Here is a 15,993-nt window from a genome sequence, read left to right as displayed (position 1 = left end):
CACCAATACCACTATTTATACGTACCGGTTCGAGATAAAAATAGATCAACAACCCACGATTATTCATCGCCGCCGCCAACCGCCCCCTCCCCTTCCCTCTCGGCGACTAATCTGTTATGCCGCCGCCGCCTCCTCCCCTCCCTCCGGCGCCCTAAGAACCGGCGGCATTGCCGGCCCCGGTAAGGTCCGCGCCGCCACCGCGGACCTTCGCGAACCCCTCGTCGTGCCACCATGCATCCGTTACTCGCTCTCAATCGAATTTACGCTTCAATTCGCCACCTTCCGACACCCTTGCGCGCCGCCGTTTACATCCCTACCCTGTCGCTCGTTGGGAGTTGAGATGCTTCCCAAGGCCGCCGCGTCGAGAGCACGTAGCTCCAGCCTCCAGAGACGGGAGAAACGGCGAGGCGGCGCTCGCGGAATTTGTTTGTCGCGCGGCTTCCTTTGCTCGTCATTGTGAAGCCCAAACTGATTTATCCTGATCACCACAGATCACCTACTGCAATTGTTTCTCATGCTGCATCCTTGGATCATAAGCTCGTATAGTATTTCGCTGGATACTTGGATAGTTGGATGAGATGCTAACCCGGTTCAGTTACAGCTTCTTGTGTTCTGAACTCGCAGAGTTACTGGCTGGCACGGAAGCATGAGGTCAGACTTTGGACTTTTAGAGGTTCAACAATCAGCAGAAGTTCCTCAAATGTTCAGTACCAAGTATTACTGAGCCTATGTGAAGGCAGAGATACAATGTGACATCATATAATTCCAGTTTTCAAATGCAAATACCATGAATAAAGTTTCAGCACTGAGTTACTAATGTTCAGAAGATGGGTGAAAATGCGGATGATTAGCCCATCCATGCTATTGTAGCATTGTAGCTCGTGAAAAAAACATCAACTCCAACCAAGGGTAAGAGAGACTATTTCCACCCATTCCTATAATTTCTGAAGCCGGAGGTTACACCATTAGCCTAATAGCCTAATAGGTTTATAGCTCACTATTTTCGTGGAGTGGATGAAGTGGAGCTAAAAAAATGGAGTGGGTGGAGTGAAGTTGGTTTTTTTAGAGCGGTCACGCCCTTAGATACTGGACTTGGTATCTCTGTCCCTGTCATCTTTGACCGTAGCTGTCACGGACCAGATTTCAGAGGGGGCTAACAGCGAAAACGCGAGATCACAAAATGAGATACAAGGATGTTGGGACTAGCGCCAGAGGACGTGTCATGTTGGAGCAATGCATGCTCATGGCTTTTGGGCTCCAGTGACCCTTGTTTACTCGCATCTGACTGACTCGTGTTCGGTCCAATCGGAGGAGGATCAGATCGACTGACACAGCTGGTTTCCAAGGGAAAATCAGAAAACGCGCAGGCTCCGCTCTAGAGCCAGGGATTTCGGGGGCAAAAAGCAGAGAACGAGAACTGAAGGGCACTCCTCCAAATGAAACGGGCCCGTTTATTGTCGTCATCGCCAGATCACGCGGCAGCAGCTCGTGACTCGTGAGGCGCAGCGACAGCGAGACAAGGGCACGCACAACGTCCCGGGGGCGTGTCCTTCGGGGAAGGCGCATCTCGGCCTCGGCCCCCCGCGGGTTCCCTGGCCCTGTGTGCCCGGTGGCAGCGGATGAGAGCGCCCAGGCCGAGCAGAGCCGCCGCGTCAGCTCCTCAGCGGGCGTCGTCCAGCTCACCAAGAGGCGTGCGCCCCCCGTGCCACGGCGACTCGCAACTTGCTCTCGCTTTCCTCGCCGGCGATCGCATGCAAAAGCCTGTGGGCTGTGGCACGCGACGTGGGCTTTGTCACGGCTTTGTCTCCGTCTGGGGGCGTGGCGATCGGGGGAGGCGCCTCCGTGCCGTGCCCCCATATCATTGTGCGTTACCGGCCGAGAGGCGCACTCGCCACCGCCGGCGCACACATGCCACCAAAAGAATCATATCTGCTTGCATTCGCGACATCGTTTTCGATACATCGGTTGGTTGGTGCGTAAACACGCTCCTGCGACAGCAAAAATTTCTTTTCTTTAGTCCGCCGTGGACTCAATTAGCCGCGCATATCGGTGTCGTAGTTACGTTGTATATGTCAATCACAGATCAAACTACTCCTTGCCTGATCCTGATCGACGAGCACTACAGCAGTCAGATCACATATATCCCCCTGCTGAAACAAAAATAGATCAAGGCCATGATTCCACCTACGAGTAATCCTATTCCCCACCCATGTCGCGAGTGCAGACAAAACGTCGATGTCTCGCAGCTAGCGCCTGTTGCTTGTTGCTTGTAGTACGCGAACAACACCGATGAGCTACAACTCCAAGTAGTGAAACTGTAAAACTGGAGGCGCACGCGCGCACGCACATGCAACGCGTCGGCTGCAGCCAGGCCTAGCTAAGCGCGTGTTATCTTTTCTGCTGGTTGACAACGCATCGGGCAGATACTTTGGCTACTTGCCACAAACAAAATTAAGTAGGTCAGCTGATGAGCAGCTCATGTTCCCCTCGTCAAAAGCCAGGTTACCCATTTGCCCGCCAGTACCGAGGTCGGAAAAGCAGCCAGAAAGTAATTAGGCCGATCCGCGATGCTGTCAGCTCACTGAGATCTTTGATTAGATTTATCCGTTGATTTGCACCCGTCGCTCTCAGCAGTTAGGCCGAGGCGAAGCTTTGAGATGAGTCGCGGGTGCAGGTGCCCCGCCCCATAGGGGCCTCCATTAGCCAGGGTCACCGAGGCGTGATGGCCTCCTCCGACTCCGATCCTGCCCGTTGCTAGACGTGGCCGCGGCCACTCCGTTTCCCGGAATCGGCGGCCCAGTCACCGAGCATGTCATCCTGGCGGTGATGAGCGGTGATCGATCGAAAAGGCGTCCGGGTTTATCTTGGTCTGCGACCCCACCGCAACCCCAGCCACCAACTACCACTACCAGCCCACCACCACCACCAGTCCACCACATCCATCTCGTTTGCTGCATCTGAGATCTGACCATTCGTCTTGTACTAGCTCCACCAGCCAACAAGGGTAAGGTCGTCTATGCGCTCCATCCGGTTAGAAAAAGGCGACCCTGATGTCATTTAGAAGAGTTCTTCGCCGGTGGACATTGTATCTGCCGAATTGACAGCTTGCCGGCAATTGCGTCCTGGCGTGGCGATGATCTTTGTTCAGGTTGTCAGTGACGTTGGTGTTCAGCGGGACATCAGATTTAGCCACCGTCCATTTGACTATGTCCTGGCAGTTGGAGACTTTTTTAGGTGCCTATTTTTTCTTCTATTTAAGAGCATCAGCAGACTTGTTGAATACTCCACAAATATAAGCATTTCTGGAGTAGTATTTAGTTGCAGTATTTACTTTGCTGAAGGAAAAGATAACTAGGAGGGTGGGTTATGGTCTTATGGAAGGGTTTTGGCATGAAAGGTTTGCGCCAGTCATGTTCGACGCAAGGGTAGCCCATGCCCAGCCTACCTTGCCGTGACCGTGTGAATCCTTCGGCTAGGCCTTAACAGAGATACCAGCCCAGGCCCAGCTTACTCTGGCCGTCACAGTTAGGCCGATGTCCCAAGTTTTTAATAGTTCACTTTTATGTCCGCACTTGCCTTGCTTACGGCCCATAGCCCATCCGCCACCGGTAATTGTGTGGCCTGTCCTGCCTGATACGCTGTGTCCAGTGGCGCCATGTTTCAGATAATGATCTGATGATTCCAGGTGGTGGTCATAGCTGATCGCACAATTTCCCGAAAATTACCCTCATCTTTTCTTCACACGAACAAATCCGTATATATCATACAGTCGTACAACACAGAGCAGCTCGACGAATTTCTTTACACTAGCACACAACTATACACATGTGTGTGTAGTTTCTGAACACGAGGTAGGAGAAGTAGACGCCTACAGTCCTACTACTACTACTCTTCTCGGTCCATTTGTATCAGGGGAGGCGCCGGCGGCCTCATGGGGTGGTACGTGGCAGACCTCTCCATGGCGGCGACGGCTGCCATCTCCACCCCGAGCGGGCTCGTCACCCCTCCGCCACCGTTCACCGCGTTGTCGAGCTTGGGCGGGCACGACATGCTCCGGATGTGCGTCGTGGTGGACGCCTCCCGCGGCAGCGGCACGAGCACGGGGCGCCCTTCCCCGTTGCGCGCGCCCATGACGGCCACGAACCGGTCGTCCTCCACGTCGTAGAAGTTGGCCGTCCGCACCTCCTGCGCCAGCGCGCAGCTCCAGCAGAAGAGCCACCTGGCGCAGTCGCCCACCGCCGCGCTGCCGCACCACCACCATGAACGCCCTCCCGGGAGCTTGTAGCGCTTCCGCATCTGGGACCGCCAGAAGCCGCCGTAGAGGAAGCCGCAGAGGCCCAGGAGCACGCCCACGGCCACCACCGTGTCGCGGATGTCGTCGTCGTGGATGTTCAGCGCCGTCACGCTGAAGATGAGGAACGGCGCCACGAAGAGGAGGATGAAGGTGAAGGCGTGCACGTACATGTTGCCGAACCCGAGGCGCTCCATGTTCCACCCGAACACGCAGAACGTGCACGTCGCCGACAGCGCGCACACCGTCCCGTCGTCGCAGCAGTCGAACAGCCCGCCGCTCCACTCCGGGCTGCTCACCACCACGCGCCGGTTGTACACCTTGATCTCCACGTCCTGGCCGCCAACGCCGTCGTTCTCGGTCCGGTCACCCTGCTCCCGAGCCGCTTCGGACGACGACGACGACTCCGTGTCGGGCTCGTCGGCCTTCTTCCGTCCCAGCGGGCTGTACGCCGTGTAGAGCCCGGCGACGACCGGGCACCCCGTGCCGAGGCCGTAGCCGATGTTGAGCGCCCAGTCCGGGCGTTCCTTGCGCGCGTAGCTCCAGAACAGGGCGCAGCAGTAGTACTGGGCGAAGCAGGTGACGTGCAGCAGGAGCACCACGACGAGCATGTGCGCGCGGTCGTGCGGGCGCGCGGCGCCGTCCTTGCAGTACACCTTCCGGGCCTCCTCGCGGTCGCCGCCGGGGCCGGGGCGCCACCTGAGGAGCAGCACCAGGTGGTGGAAGATCTTGGGGTGCTGGTACAGGCACATGATGGTGAAGAGCGCGTTCAGGATCTGGTTGATCACCTCCGTCCACTTCTTGCGCCGCTCGTCGTCGGGGATGGCCTCGTCGAGCATGCCGGTCATGAGCATGAACAGCAGCAGCAGACCGGCGGCGACGAACGCAAGCCAAATGATCATCGCGAAGTTCTCGGGCTTCTTGCACCAGCTCACCGCGTAGCTCCACAGCTTGCCCCACTTGATCTTCCGCACGAACGGCACGCGGAACCGCCTCCGCCGGCGGCCGCCGCTGTCGCTGTCCTCGGGGTCTGTTCCCCCCGGCGACGCCTGGTGGCCCCTGCGGCGGAGGCGGCCGACGAAGGTGGAGCTGAGGAACCAGTCCTTGGACGGGTGGGCGCGGAGGAAGTCAAGGAACCGCCGCTTGCGCCGGCTCTTGCTGAGCGCGCCCCGCTCCACGGACGGGATGTAGATGTCGATGGGGATGAAGTCCATCAGCCGCATTGTCCCCGACGGCTCGCCGGCGACCTCGATGATCTCGTGCCCGTCGTCGAAGCTGCAATTCGTGTTCGGAGACATCTCCGACGAACTCCGATCCCCTGCCAGATAGTAGCAGCACCTGAACGAGACTTCAGAACATGATGTCGTATATGGTATCTGCAACGGCAACGAGTCATTCAGATACAACTGGACTAAGTACCAGAATTTTTTTCAACACAGAGCAGCAGCACAACCAAAATGACCAAGTCACTGACTTTCCGCCGGGACTGACTGACCGTTTCTCTGACTTCCTTTTCTGCTCTTCCAAAGAAAAGAAGCTCATGACTGTATTAACGATGTTTCAGAAGCTGGGCCACAGGGTCAAATTCAAACATGGTTGGCCTACTGTCTACCACTGGTCGGCGACGTGTAAAAATCTTTATGACTGCAAGGACCGTAACTAGACACCATCACCTCCGTGGCATGATCTTGATAGGAATGTACTACAATTCCATTTACTATGATGGTACAAAGTTTGATATAGTTCGGTAAAACGGAATTGCAATCTTCAATGCTGCATTGGACCACGGTGAACCGTGGCACACAGAACATGGTGACAACTGCAATGGCCTGAAGCTCTGAACTCTGTCTGAAGGTACAAGGGGAGAACCTAGCTGATGCATCAAGAAGCATCCATGACACTTGTATCCCTGGCCCTTCCCTAGGTGCAATGGCCACAAGACGCATCACTTGCCAAAGCTACCTTTTTTTATAAATTTTATTTCTCACCCTTTTCAGTTGAACTGAAGCATTACGTGAAAGCAACTTTGGTCTGCTCCAAAGAAGGCATAGAATAAGTAACGAGTGATAAAAAAAGTTAAACGATTTGGTGTCATCCATGTTACGTAGCTAATGTCACCATATGCACGGATCTCTCTGCCGGTGCGGGGCGGCCGAATGAATCTACTATTGTTTGGCCAGGATTGCAATGGGGGCATCGATGTCGGTATCGGTACGGTGGTGAGCTAAAAATTCTGTGGAAAGAAGGCAAAGAACGAGGGAGGTAAAGAACGTGGAAAGAAGGAGAGAAAGCTGAACACTACAGCGAAGGCACGTCGCTCTGCTGAGAGCTGGAAATCTCACGCTACTACGGGGATGGATCATGGATGGCCCCTATGGTACTCAAAAAATGCGGAGCATGAATTTGTTGTGAATGATTGAATCGACTTGACAAGGTTAGCTTATAAACTAGCTGGATTTGCTTGGTCCACAGCTCAAAGCCTCAAATCATGGTACAAACAAACGGTTTCAAACTCAGGAACGCTGCCTCACCAGCTAAGCATAGCTTCAGAGTTGGAACTGAATGAAAAACGAAGCGGGCAGAGTATTAGCACACACCTGAGCTCAACGCCTCCCTACGAGTATCCGCAGCACCATGTCCCGAAGTCGCACGCAGGAACTTTCCCTTGTACCGCAGTTCTTCACAGCTGAATCAAAACAGAGTCGTCTTGGCTCTGGAGTCTTGGCAAAACCACCGCCCTCCGCGACCTCTGAACCGCGGCTTATACGTAGGGATCGGGTCCCGGAGCGAGATCGACGCGACTGCTCCCGTGCCTCGGCGGTCGCGGTATGAGCTCCGGTTCTTGGCCGCAAGGGAAGTCTCTCTTCCTGTTCAGAGGGGGAGCTGTCGTCTGTCGAGTAGAAGGACCGAAGTAGAGAGCTCCGCGTGTCCGGGGGAAGGGAGTCAGCATTGGCGGGTGGGGCAGGGTGGAAAAGAAAAGGAGAGGCTCGCCCCCACTGATTTCGCGGTTTACTTGTGTAACAGGGGGCCTCGATCTTCCCTGGTCCTTTGATCCTACATTCCTACGGTGCAGTGGAGAGCAGATTGAGTGTTAGACACGGTTGGATTTGGTTACGCAAAAATCATCTTTTTTAATAATTTATTTGAAGGAAAGCTGCAAGTTACTAGTTTTTTTTCCAACTAAATTCCAGAACTAGCAGCCTGTCAGCACAAACTAAGCCCTTGTTTACTTCACCCCCAACTCCTAACTTTGGCACTATGCAAAAAGAAGATTCCCCATCACATCAAACTTGCGGTACATGCATGGAGTACTAAATGTAGATGAAATTAAAAACTAATTGCACAGTTTTGTTGTACTTTGCGAGACGAATCTTTTGAGCCTAATTAGTCAATGTTTGGACAATAATTCACAAATACAAACGAAACGCTACAGTGTGCTACAGTACCAGCACCTCCCAATTTGGCCAACTAAACAAGACCTAATGCTATGCATGCTTCGGTGGGATCATGGGAGGCAAGGTGATGCTGATGCATGTGCATGCGGATGCACATAGGCATGCGGTTAATTAATCTGTGTATTCAAGAGAGAGAGAAAAAAGAAAAATTAGCTTTGGTTACATGCATGTTTAATCTTTTATACTATTATAATATCTTTTCGGATTTTTAACTAAACTCTTGCATATGGGCAGATTTTTCACCGAATTTATTTTCAAATATGTCAGTATATTTTCCCTTTTTTATATAGTAATGGTGGTCAAATAGCACCTTTGGCGATGGTACTGATGTCAAAACGACATTCATTTGTGACTGGGGAGAGTACTGAATATGCATGAAAGTAGATGGAGAAGAGAGGGCACTGCTCTTATGGACGCGCAAAGACAAAGAAAGGTATCTTCATTCCAAATCTTGATAGGAATATTACGATCTAAAACCTCTTCGTCAGACGCAGTGATGCGACGCAGCTGTGTCCCAATCGCACTCCAAGCCGGGGCGCTCTGCCGCCGAAAGCCTGAAGCTGACCACCGTGCACTGGTCGCTGTCCGTTGCGGCGTTGTGGAGGAGTAGCGGCATGGCGCGCGCGGCAAATTGCTGCGCGTCACGGCTCGGCTAGTGGGCAAAAACGGCAATGGGGCGGTGGACGAAAGCGTCCACTATTTTCGTGGGGCCACATCGCCGTGGATTGGATTTTACATGCGCATTTGCGCAAGCAATGGTTTGCTGCAACCAGCAAGCAAGCAACATTGGCAGTGTCACTTCGGCGGAGTGCGGACGTGGGCCGCGTCGCGTTTGAGGCGCGCGCTACCTCGCCATCGCGTCCCAATCGAGCTCGGATGCCAATCATGCCATGGCTCCCTTTGGCAGGTTCGCCTTTGTTTTCCTTTGCTTCCCTTTTGCCAGTTTCTCCGGCTTTCAGCCTTTAATTTGCAGCCCGCAAGCAGCAGGATGCACACCCACAGGCGTTTAAAGCGATGCAGTTCCAGCCGGAACAGTTGTTGTTGCGCGGTGAGATCTGAGCTCTGAGCTCCCATGTTTTTCTGCGGGGAAGTGCCCCAGTTGGCTCGCTCCTACCTCGAGAGCCAGAGACGACGACCCCAGAACGGAAGTCAGCCACAACGCCCCACCATTTGACTATTTCATATTCCAGAAACGCAGCTCAGGAGTCAGGCAGGAGTAGTACGCCCAGTCGCCCACACAGCTTGACCAAAACAAGCCAACAAGGGCGGGCACCTGCGCTATGTACTGCCGCACCCGCGCGCACTGCGCCTGCCCGTCTAGAAGCCGCCGCTGCTTTTTTTTGTCAAAGCGTTGGACCCCGAATCCTGATTGGATCGGCGCACCGTGGAGGGTGCGAACTGCGAACGAACCCTCCCTGCGTCTGTGGCTGAGACTTCCAGCGTCGCGCGCGCCACCTCTGAATTTCTGGCGCCCGCCGGCCGCCGGCTGCCCTGCTTCTTATATTCTGCCCACACCGATTGACCGCTCCAGGCTTTCACTTGAGCACCATACCGCTGCTGCCGCCTGCCAGCGCCTGCCCAAGTAATGACCCCGAATCCCCGATGACTTTTGTGGTTTCCTCCTGCCGCCTTGCTTACGTGATGGACGGTACCATGCGCTAATAAGTTTGTAATCGCGCGTCACGGACACATGGCCTTGTTAAACTGTATAGTACTTTATTACTGTTGTGTTACAATTCTTTTTTTTTTGAGCCACTATGTGCAGGGGTTCGTAATGTTTTAAGCCAAACTATACTTTCAAGTAACTATCTATAAATTACTATTTTCATATTGATACAACAACCGTTCCATTAATATCTTCTGGACATAATAAAAAATAAAAATACAGGGAAATGTACAAACAAAGATTAAAAGAAAAATCTCAAACCGTTGGGAGCTTTAGTTAGTTTGTGAGGATGGGCATACATGGGCCTATCGTCGTTCCCCGTCCCTCCACATCTTTGGAAACTGAGAGGCCGTATTTAGGGCCCGACAAGGCCCAGGCGTGAGATCACACACCAGAGTGTCTGTACAGCCGACTTGGTGCGCCCTGTGTACCGGAACGTAGAGCTGACAGCCGACCGATCTAGGCTGCGTTTGGTTTCGTTGCTTATTTTCAGGGACTAGACAGTGATTAAAATTTAATTTCTTTTTAGTAATTAAAGGATATTAAATGAGTTGTACAATGACCAACTAGCTCTTGATTGCCTCTACCCTTTTCCTTCTCCCGCTCCATGGCCGAGCTGCCTCCTCCTCCTCCTCCTCGCTGGCGGCGCCGGCCTCCGCATTGCGCGGTCCCCCTCCTCCTCCTCCCACGCCGCCGCCGCATGCTATGCCTGGGATGACATATCCTGCGACGCCGGCGGCCGCATCGCGTTCCTGCGCCTCCCCGCGCACGGCCTCATGGGGTCCCGGCGGACTGGGAGCGGCGGGGGCCAGGGAGGACGGCACCAGCAGGTGGCGGGGCGAGGGCCGGGGAGGGTGGGGCCGGCGGGGCAGCAAGGCGGGTGGGGTGAGGGGGATACGAATAGGTTATAAATGAGTGCAGGGGTGTCTAGGGTGCACTTTAGTCCCCATAAGCAATCCCTTGGTGACTTATAGACTAATAATAAAGTATCTATAATAATAAAGTTTAAGGATTAAAGTTTAATCTTCATGAGCAAATCTATAAACTTTAATCCTAAAAATAAGCATGGTGAATCAAACCCAGCCCTACTCTGTACAGCCGACACACCAGTAGCGCCCTCCTTTGCCGGAGCCGTTACCCGTCTAGCCGGTAGCCGCCCGTCATCCACCCAGCGGGATTTCGCCGCGATCGAGGCGGAAAACACCAGCCTTCCTCAGGCCCACGCCGCGACCTCACCCAGATTTCCCGAGCAACGCGCCCATCGAATGGTTAGGCTGCTCCCCAGGACGATGAAGCAAGCTACCGGCCAAACGGGTCGGCACTCCACTACTTGTCCTGAGCCGCAGCCCCGTCTGTTGTTCTTGAGCAAGCAAGCTCCGCGTCGTCGTGCCGTGTCCTTAGCGCCCGTTTCTCTCCTGCTTCTGGGCGCAAAAACCATGCGCTCCTGGTGGCGTCTCCTTTTTTTGGGTTCGATACTTCGATGCTAGCGAGCTCCACGCTACGGCTATAAAATGGTGGGAGTGAAAGGATGGATCAGCGCTACATTGCATCATAGATCAGACGTTCAGCTGCAGAGTTGGTCATTGTTCAGGCCTTCAGGGTGCAAAGCGTCCAGCCAACCATGCGGAGGCCACTTGGTGTGCCCTGTGCAGGGTGGAGAAGCAGGACACGTGAGCGACCATCCAGTCTCAACCGCCGCGCCGCGACGCCGTGCGTGTCCGGCTTCGGTTTGGGGTGGTCGCTCATGTGTCCGTCCTCTCCACCGAGCACTGGCGCATATCGGATCCGTCTGTTTCTGTCTCCGTCGATCAGCCGAGCACCGGCGCTCCGGCCAAGCGCCTCACGCTGTCTGCATGTCTGCATCATCGCTTCGTTATTTCACCATCTTGTTCCTGTCTCGTCGGACGGCCGATTTTTTTTTTTTTTTGATAGTCGTCGGCAGGCCGAGCTATCGGGATAGCACAGCCCAACTTCAAGCCCATTCTGAGACATGCAAAGACACGCGGCCGAAACCAGCAAAGCAGCCCCCGTCGCGAGCGAGATACGACGGCCTAGCATAACCAGCCCACCGTAGCCCACGGCCAGCGCCCGAAACCCCAACCCGTTCCGTGCTCCTCCCTCCGTTCCCTGTGACAGCGAAGCAGGTTTTTCCTTCACTCGCTCGTCAGCCTACCCATCCTCCTCCGCCGCCGCCGCCGCCTCTCCTGCCGTCACCATGGCTGCCGCCCCCACCGGTGCCCCCGCCATCACCGCGTCCTCCTCCTCCTTCCTCTCTTCGTCGTCGTTCTCTCTCAAGTACCCGACTCCTCCCCGTTCCTTGTGGTACGGTGCGCTCCGTTGTTTATCTGATGGATAGGTCTAACTGTGGCACCCTTCCAGGGCATCGAAGACCAGCCACCGCCGACCCGGGGGGAGAATGCCTGCCACTATCCGCTGCGTCAGTAGCCCGACGGCCGTCGATACATGTACTGCCAAAGCCCCTTGTATACTTCAATGCTAATGGCGGTCCATCCTGCTTGCTGAAATTCATGTTTCAGTTCTAGTCTCTATTAGTTTTCGCTTGAGGCCATCCAATCGAATGCTACAGGTCTCTATTCGGATTAGGGTATTATTCCAGGTTGCTGTACGTACGCTGTAGTAGCTTCTTGTTTGGCTGATGTTGCATTCATGTAAAGAGTTGCCTGTAGATGTTGTAAATACAGAAATACAGATATTGTTTGCTAATATTTTCTTCCTCCTGTCCTGAAGCCTACAAGACTAGTGTCCCACGCAATGCTAACATGGCCAAGCTCCAAGCAGGATATTTGTTTCCTGAGGTTATACATTATACCCATCTTCTCGTTTTCTTGTCGAGGCTGTTCTCTTGTAGATTCGGCTTCTGATCGATTTGTTGACTGTCAATCAGATTGCGAGGAGAAGATCAGCTCATTTGCTGAAGTACCCTGATGCTAAGATTATAAGCCTTGGTATTGGTGACACTACCGAGCCCATTCCGGATGTCATAACGAATGCCATGGCAGAGGTGCCTACTTGTTAAAATAGAAACTAATATTGCTTTCAAAAAATGCCAGTGTCCGTTAGCAGTCCTTTCTCTTTTATATATTTTAGTTTTTTTATTTTCGTTCTCATTTGGTTCCACTTGTATATATTTGTAGGAGTAAACTAAGAAAATTCACCGACATTTATTTTTGCTTAATACCTCTTTTTCTATTACATTATTTATTGATTAGTCTATCTGTAAACACAGAGAGCACATGCCTTGTCAACAATTGACGGATACAGTGGCTATGGAGCTGAGCAAGGTGAAAAGGTACTATAGCTTGTGGCTTTATTAGCAACCTTCAATGCATTAGTAGACTGATGCAGATAGCTGTTCCTTTTTTTTAGCTGAATTCAGATAGCTGTTTAACAGCTATGAAGTTCTGCTTATATATTTTGTGGAGGATTATGGCTGTAAGATCGGTTGTCTTTTAATAATTGTTTGAGGAGGATTGATGTTCTGTTAATAAAGGATAATTATTTTTAACTTGTTATGCTCTGGTTTTAAGAGTTACGTTTCCTGATCATTTACGTCTCCTTAGTTGAAAGACCTATCCTGTACAAAGTTTGATGAGTTGATGCTTTTCCTTTCATTCATCCTTCCAAGTGTTTGCATACTTGACCTATTTTGCTTACATGATTTAACTTCTAAATTTTCAATAAGATACATACTTTCCTCTTTGCCTGACCTTGTATTAGATCCTTATCTTCAGCATCATGAAATGTTGTGTTGGTTGTCAATGCAGAAACTAAGGGCAGCAATTGCTGCAGCCTACTATGCGAACCTTGGTATTGAAGATTCAGACATATTTGTCTCTGATGGTGCCAAATGTGACATTTCCCGCCTGCAAGTACCAAAAGAACTCCCTCTTCCCTGTTAAGCTTACAGTTCATATTAAAATTATTTGTTAACAAGTTTCCTGATTCAAATGTTCCAGGTCCTTTTTGGATCTAATGTGACGATTGCAGTCCAAGACCCATCATACCCCGTAAGAGAATTGTTGAATCGACTTTAACTCTCAGTTATTTTACCCTTTTATATTCATATGATTCTGAACTTGTCTGATGATAGTGGTGAAAAAGGTTCTTTTTTATTGTTCTTTTCATACCGTTACTTTTGGTATAGCTGCTACTTCTTTTGTGTATTCTATGGTGAAACTAAACCATGTCTTTCATTTTGATAGGCATATGTTGATTCAAGTGTTATCATGGGCCAAACTGGCTTATACCAGCAAGACGTTCAGAAGTATGGGAACATCGAGTACATGAGATGCAATCCCGAAAATGGATTTTTCCCTGATCTATCAACTGTCCCACGAACAGATATAATTTTCTTTTGTTCACCCAACAACCCTACTGGTGCTGCTGCATCTCGGGACCAACTAACAAAACTAGTCAAATTTGCTAAGGACAATGGGTCCATCATTGTCTATGATTCTGCCTACGCTATGTACATATCAGATGATAGCCCAAAGTCTATCTTTGAAATTCCTGGAGCAAAAGAGGTGGGTTCTGTGTTCCAGTAGTTTACTTATTTATGCTGCATATTGGAATGTTTAGCGCTTAATTGCATTTGCTCCAACAAATTTAGTGCCATGGTTAGGATAATAAACACTTCATTTCTCCAAGTAATTTGAACTATACTTTTGTCATCATGGTTTGTTGATGTGCCAGGTTGCCATTGAGACAGCATCATTCTCGAAATATGCTGGGTTCACTGGTGTCCGTCTAGGTTGGACTGTTGTCCCCAAGGAGCTTCTTTTCTCAGATGGACATCCAGTCGCTAAAGATTTCAACCGCATTGTCTGCACGTGCTTCAATGGCGCTTCAAACATTGCTCAAGCTGGTGGCTTAGCTTGCCTCTCTCCAGAGGGTCTGAAGGTATTTCAGTTTGTTGAAATCTTCAGATGACCCTTTTGCATTGTTTCTGCTCATATCTGTTTGTTCCTGTGCAGGCTATGCATGATGTTGTCAGCTTCTACAAGGAGAACACTGAAATAATTGTCGACACATTTACATCGCTTGGATTCAACGTTTATGGTGCCAAGAACGCTCCATATGTCTGGGTGCACTTCCCTGGTCGCAATTCTTGGGATGTGTTTGCTGAGATTCTTGAGAAGGCGAACGTTGTCACTACCCCTGGCAGTGGATTTGGACCGGGCGGCGAAGGCTTTGTGAGGGTCAGCGCATTTGGCCACAGAGATAACATCATCGAAGCTGCTAGGAGACTAAAGCAGCTGTACAAGTGAGCACCGACTTGGAAGGACGGTATCAATAAGATGACAGCAGGATTTGGAACACCAAATTCTCTCTGTAGAGTTACCAATAGTTTCGTAGGCTTTTGCGCGTGTTACTCCATTCAAACAATTTCCAATTCAAAACATCCCTGTGACATTTGAATCTCCAGGAAGTGGTTATATTGCCTATGTTCATTCCCTTACTGCTCATGTGCCGTTGCTGACTCGTAATATCTCTGGGATGCATCACATGTTACGCACGCAGACTAACAAAATCGGCTATAAAGTCTCTCTGCTCAAATCTTCCTTTTGGCAAATAAATAATTACTGGCAGACAGCAGTGCTACACCGGTATCTCTGGAAGTTGACCACCTAGAAAAGAGGATTCATTGGAGTATGAGCTCTAATTTCCTCGGCTTGGAGAGAAGCGAATCGTTGACTTCGTATCGATCACTTCTGTAATTTTACTGACACAGGATGCGAAAACAAAACATTTTTTCAGATCTATGGCAGCGCTGATGTTCACACAGCAGATGCCGAATTCCGCCGGGATCCCACAACGCAACGGAAAGCTGAATTTGCCCGACAAAGGAAAGAGATCATACAAATCTACAGTTATGTTTCGCAGATCACATCAGTAGCGGCAGTGATTCCATCGACAGGAGCAATCAAATTGAAACCATGAAACTGGTATTAAGTACAAACTTACTAGTAAAAAAAACTTAGTGAAAATACAGGGTTCTGGACACCAACGCCTTCACATGAGACTACCAATCTCAAGTTACTAGAACCAGTTGCATCGCGCCGTAAGATACGCTGTTAAAACGAAATCGTGCAACGGAAAAAGCCAACATTACACGTTTCCAGGAAACAAAATTTCGTCTGCTATGACAATGAAGTATGACACTTTTGAAGTTCACATCAACAGGTCACAGAAAGAATGTTATGCAATACAAAATCTGTCATAACACCCAATCAACATTTACAAGCATCAACCACAGACAAGTTCACATCAATCCACGGTTTCTCATCAATGCCAATGAAAGATATTAGAAATACAGGGAAATGGTGGATAGTATCAAGCCCTCTTCAATGATTTAAATAGAAGATAAAGATAAAGCAAGGACAAAATAATGACAGTGTAAACTGAAAGTAACTCCTAGCTAGGCATACCTTGTTGAGGATTTTGAGCTCACATATATAACATAACTAGAGCGTCTTGCTACCACACCACCAGTAATAGTAAGGCAAACAAGAAAGCAAAATAATTGGTTCAGAGCACAACAATATCTTATCCTGCTTAAG

General features: G+C 50.8%; 2 protein-coding genes across 2 annotated transcripts; one reads left to right on the top strand and one right to left on the bottom strand.

Annotated features, from left to right (window-relative positions):
• Window positions 1-3,691: 3,691 nt before the first annotated feature.
• Window positions 3,692-7,545, bottom strand: LOC117836659 (uncharacterized). Its single transcript, XM_034716128.2, has 2 exons — window positions 6,889-7,545; window positions 3,692-5,667 (listed from the first exon to the last, which is right to left on the bottom strand). The coding sequence occupies exon 2, from the start codon at window positions 5,587-5,589 to the stop codon at window positions 3,886-3,888; it is 1,704 nt and encodes a 567-aa protein (XP_034572019.1). The 5' UTR covers window positions 5,590-5,667; window positions 6,889-7,545; the 3' UTR covers window positions 3,692-3,885.
• A 3,969-nt stretch (window positions 7,546-11,514) lies between these two features.
• On the top strand, window positions 11,515-14,891 carry LOC117838073 (probable LL-diaminopimelate aminotransferase, chloroplastic). Its single transcript, XM_034717948.1, has 10 exons — window positions 11,515-11,707; window positions 11,792-11,877; window positions 12,161-12,228; window positions 12,318-12,434; window positions 12,660-12,722; window positions 13,198-13,302; window positions 13,390-13,440; window positions 13,636-13,956; window positions 14,126-14,332; window positions 14,407-14,891. Exons 1-10 carry the CDS (start codon window positions 11,628-11,630, stop codon window positions 14,698-14,700), a joined length of 1,392 nt encoding a protein of 463 aa, XP_034573839.1. The 5' UTR covers window positions 11,515-11,627; the 3' UTR covers window positions 14,701-14,891.
• The last annotated feature ends 1,102 nt before the right edge of the window (window positions 14,892-15,993 follow it).

The sequence above is a fragment of the Setaria viridis genome, chromosome 9, assembly GCF_005286985.2.
Source record: "Setaria viridis chromosome 9, Setaria_viridis_v4.0, whole genome shotgun sequence".
NCBI classification, from domain to species: Eukaryota; Viridiplantae; Streptophyta; class Magnoliopsida; order Poales; family Poaceae; genus Setaria; species Setaria viridis.
The sequence above is the reverse complement of the archived record's forward strand: the minus strand, read 5'-3'. Positions and strand labels throughout refer to the sequence as shown.

Excerpts from the sequence above, each read along its gene's own strand:
- LOC117836659 (XM_034716128.2), bottom strand. The coding sequence starts at position 5,589 with ATGTCTCCGAACACGAATTGCAGCTTCGACGACGGGCACGAGATCATC.
- LOC117838073 (XM_034717948.1), top strand. The coding sequence starts at position 11,628 with ATGGCTGCCGCCCCCACCGGTGCCCCCGCCATCACCGCGTCCTCCTCC. Across the intron at positions 12,723-13,197 it reads GAGCTGAGCAAGGTGAAAAG|AAACTAAGGGCAGCAATTGC; the intron begins GTACTATAGCTT and ends TTGTCAATGCAG. Across the intron at positions 13,441-13,635 it reads TCCAAGACCCATCATACCCC|GCATATGTTGATTCAAGTGT; the intron begins GTAAGAGAATTG and ends TCATTTTGATAG.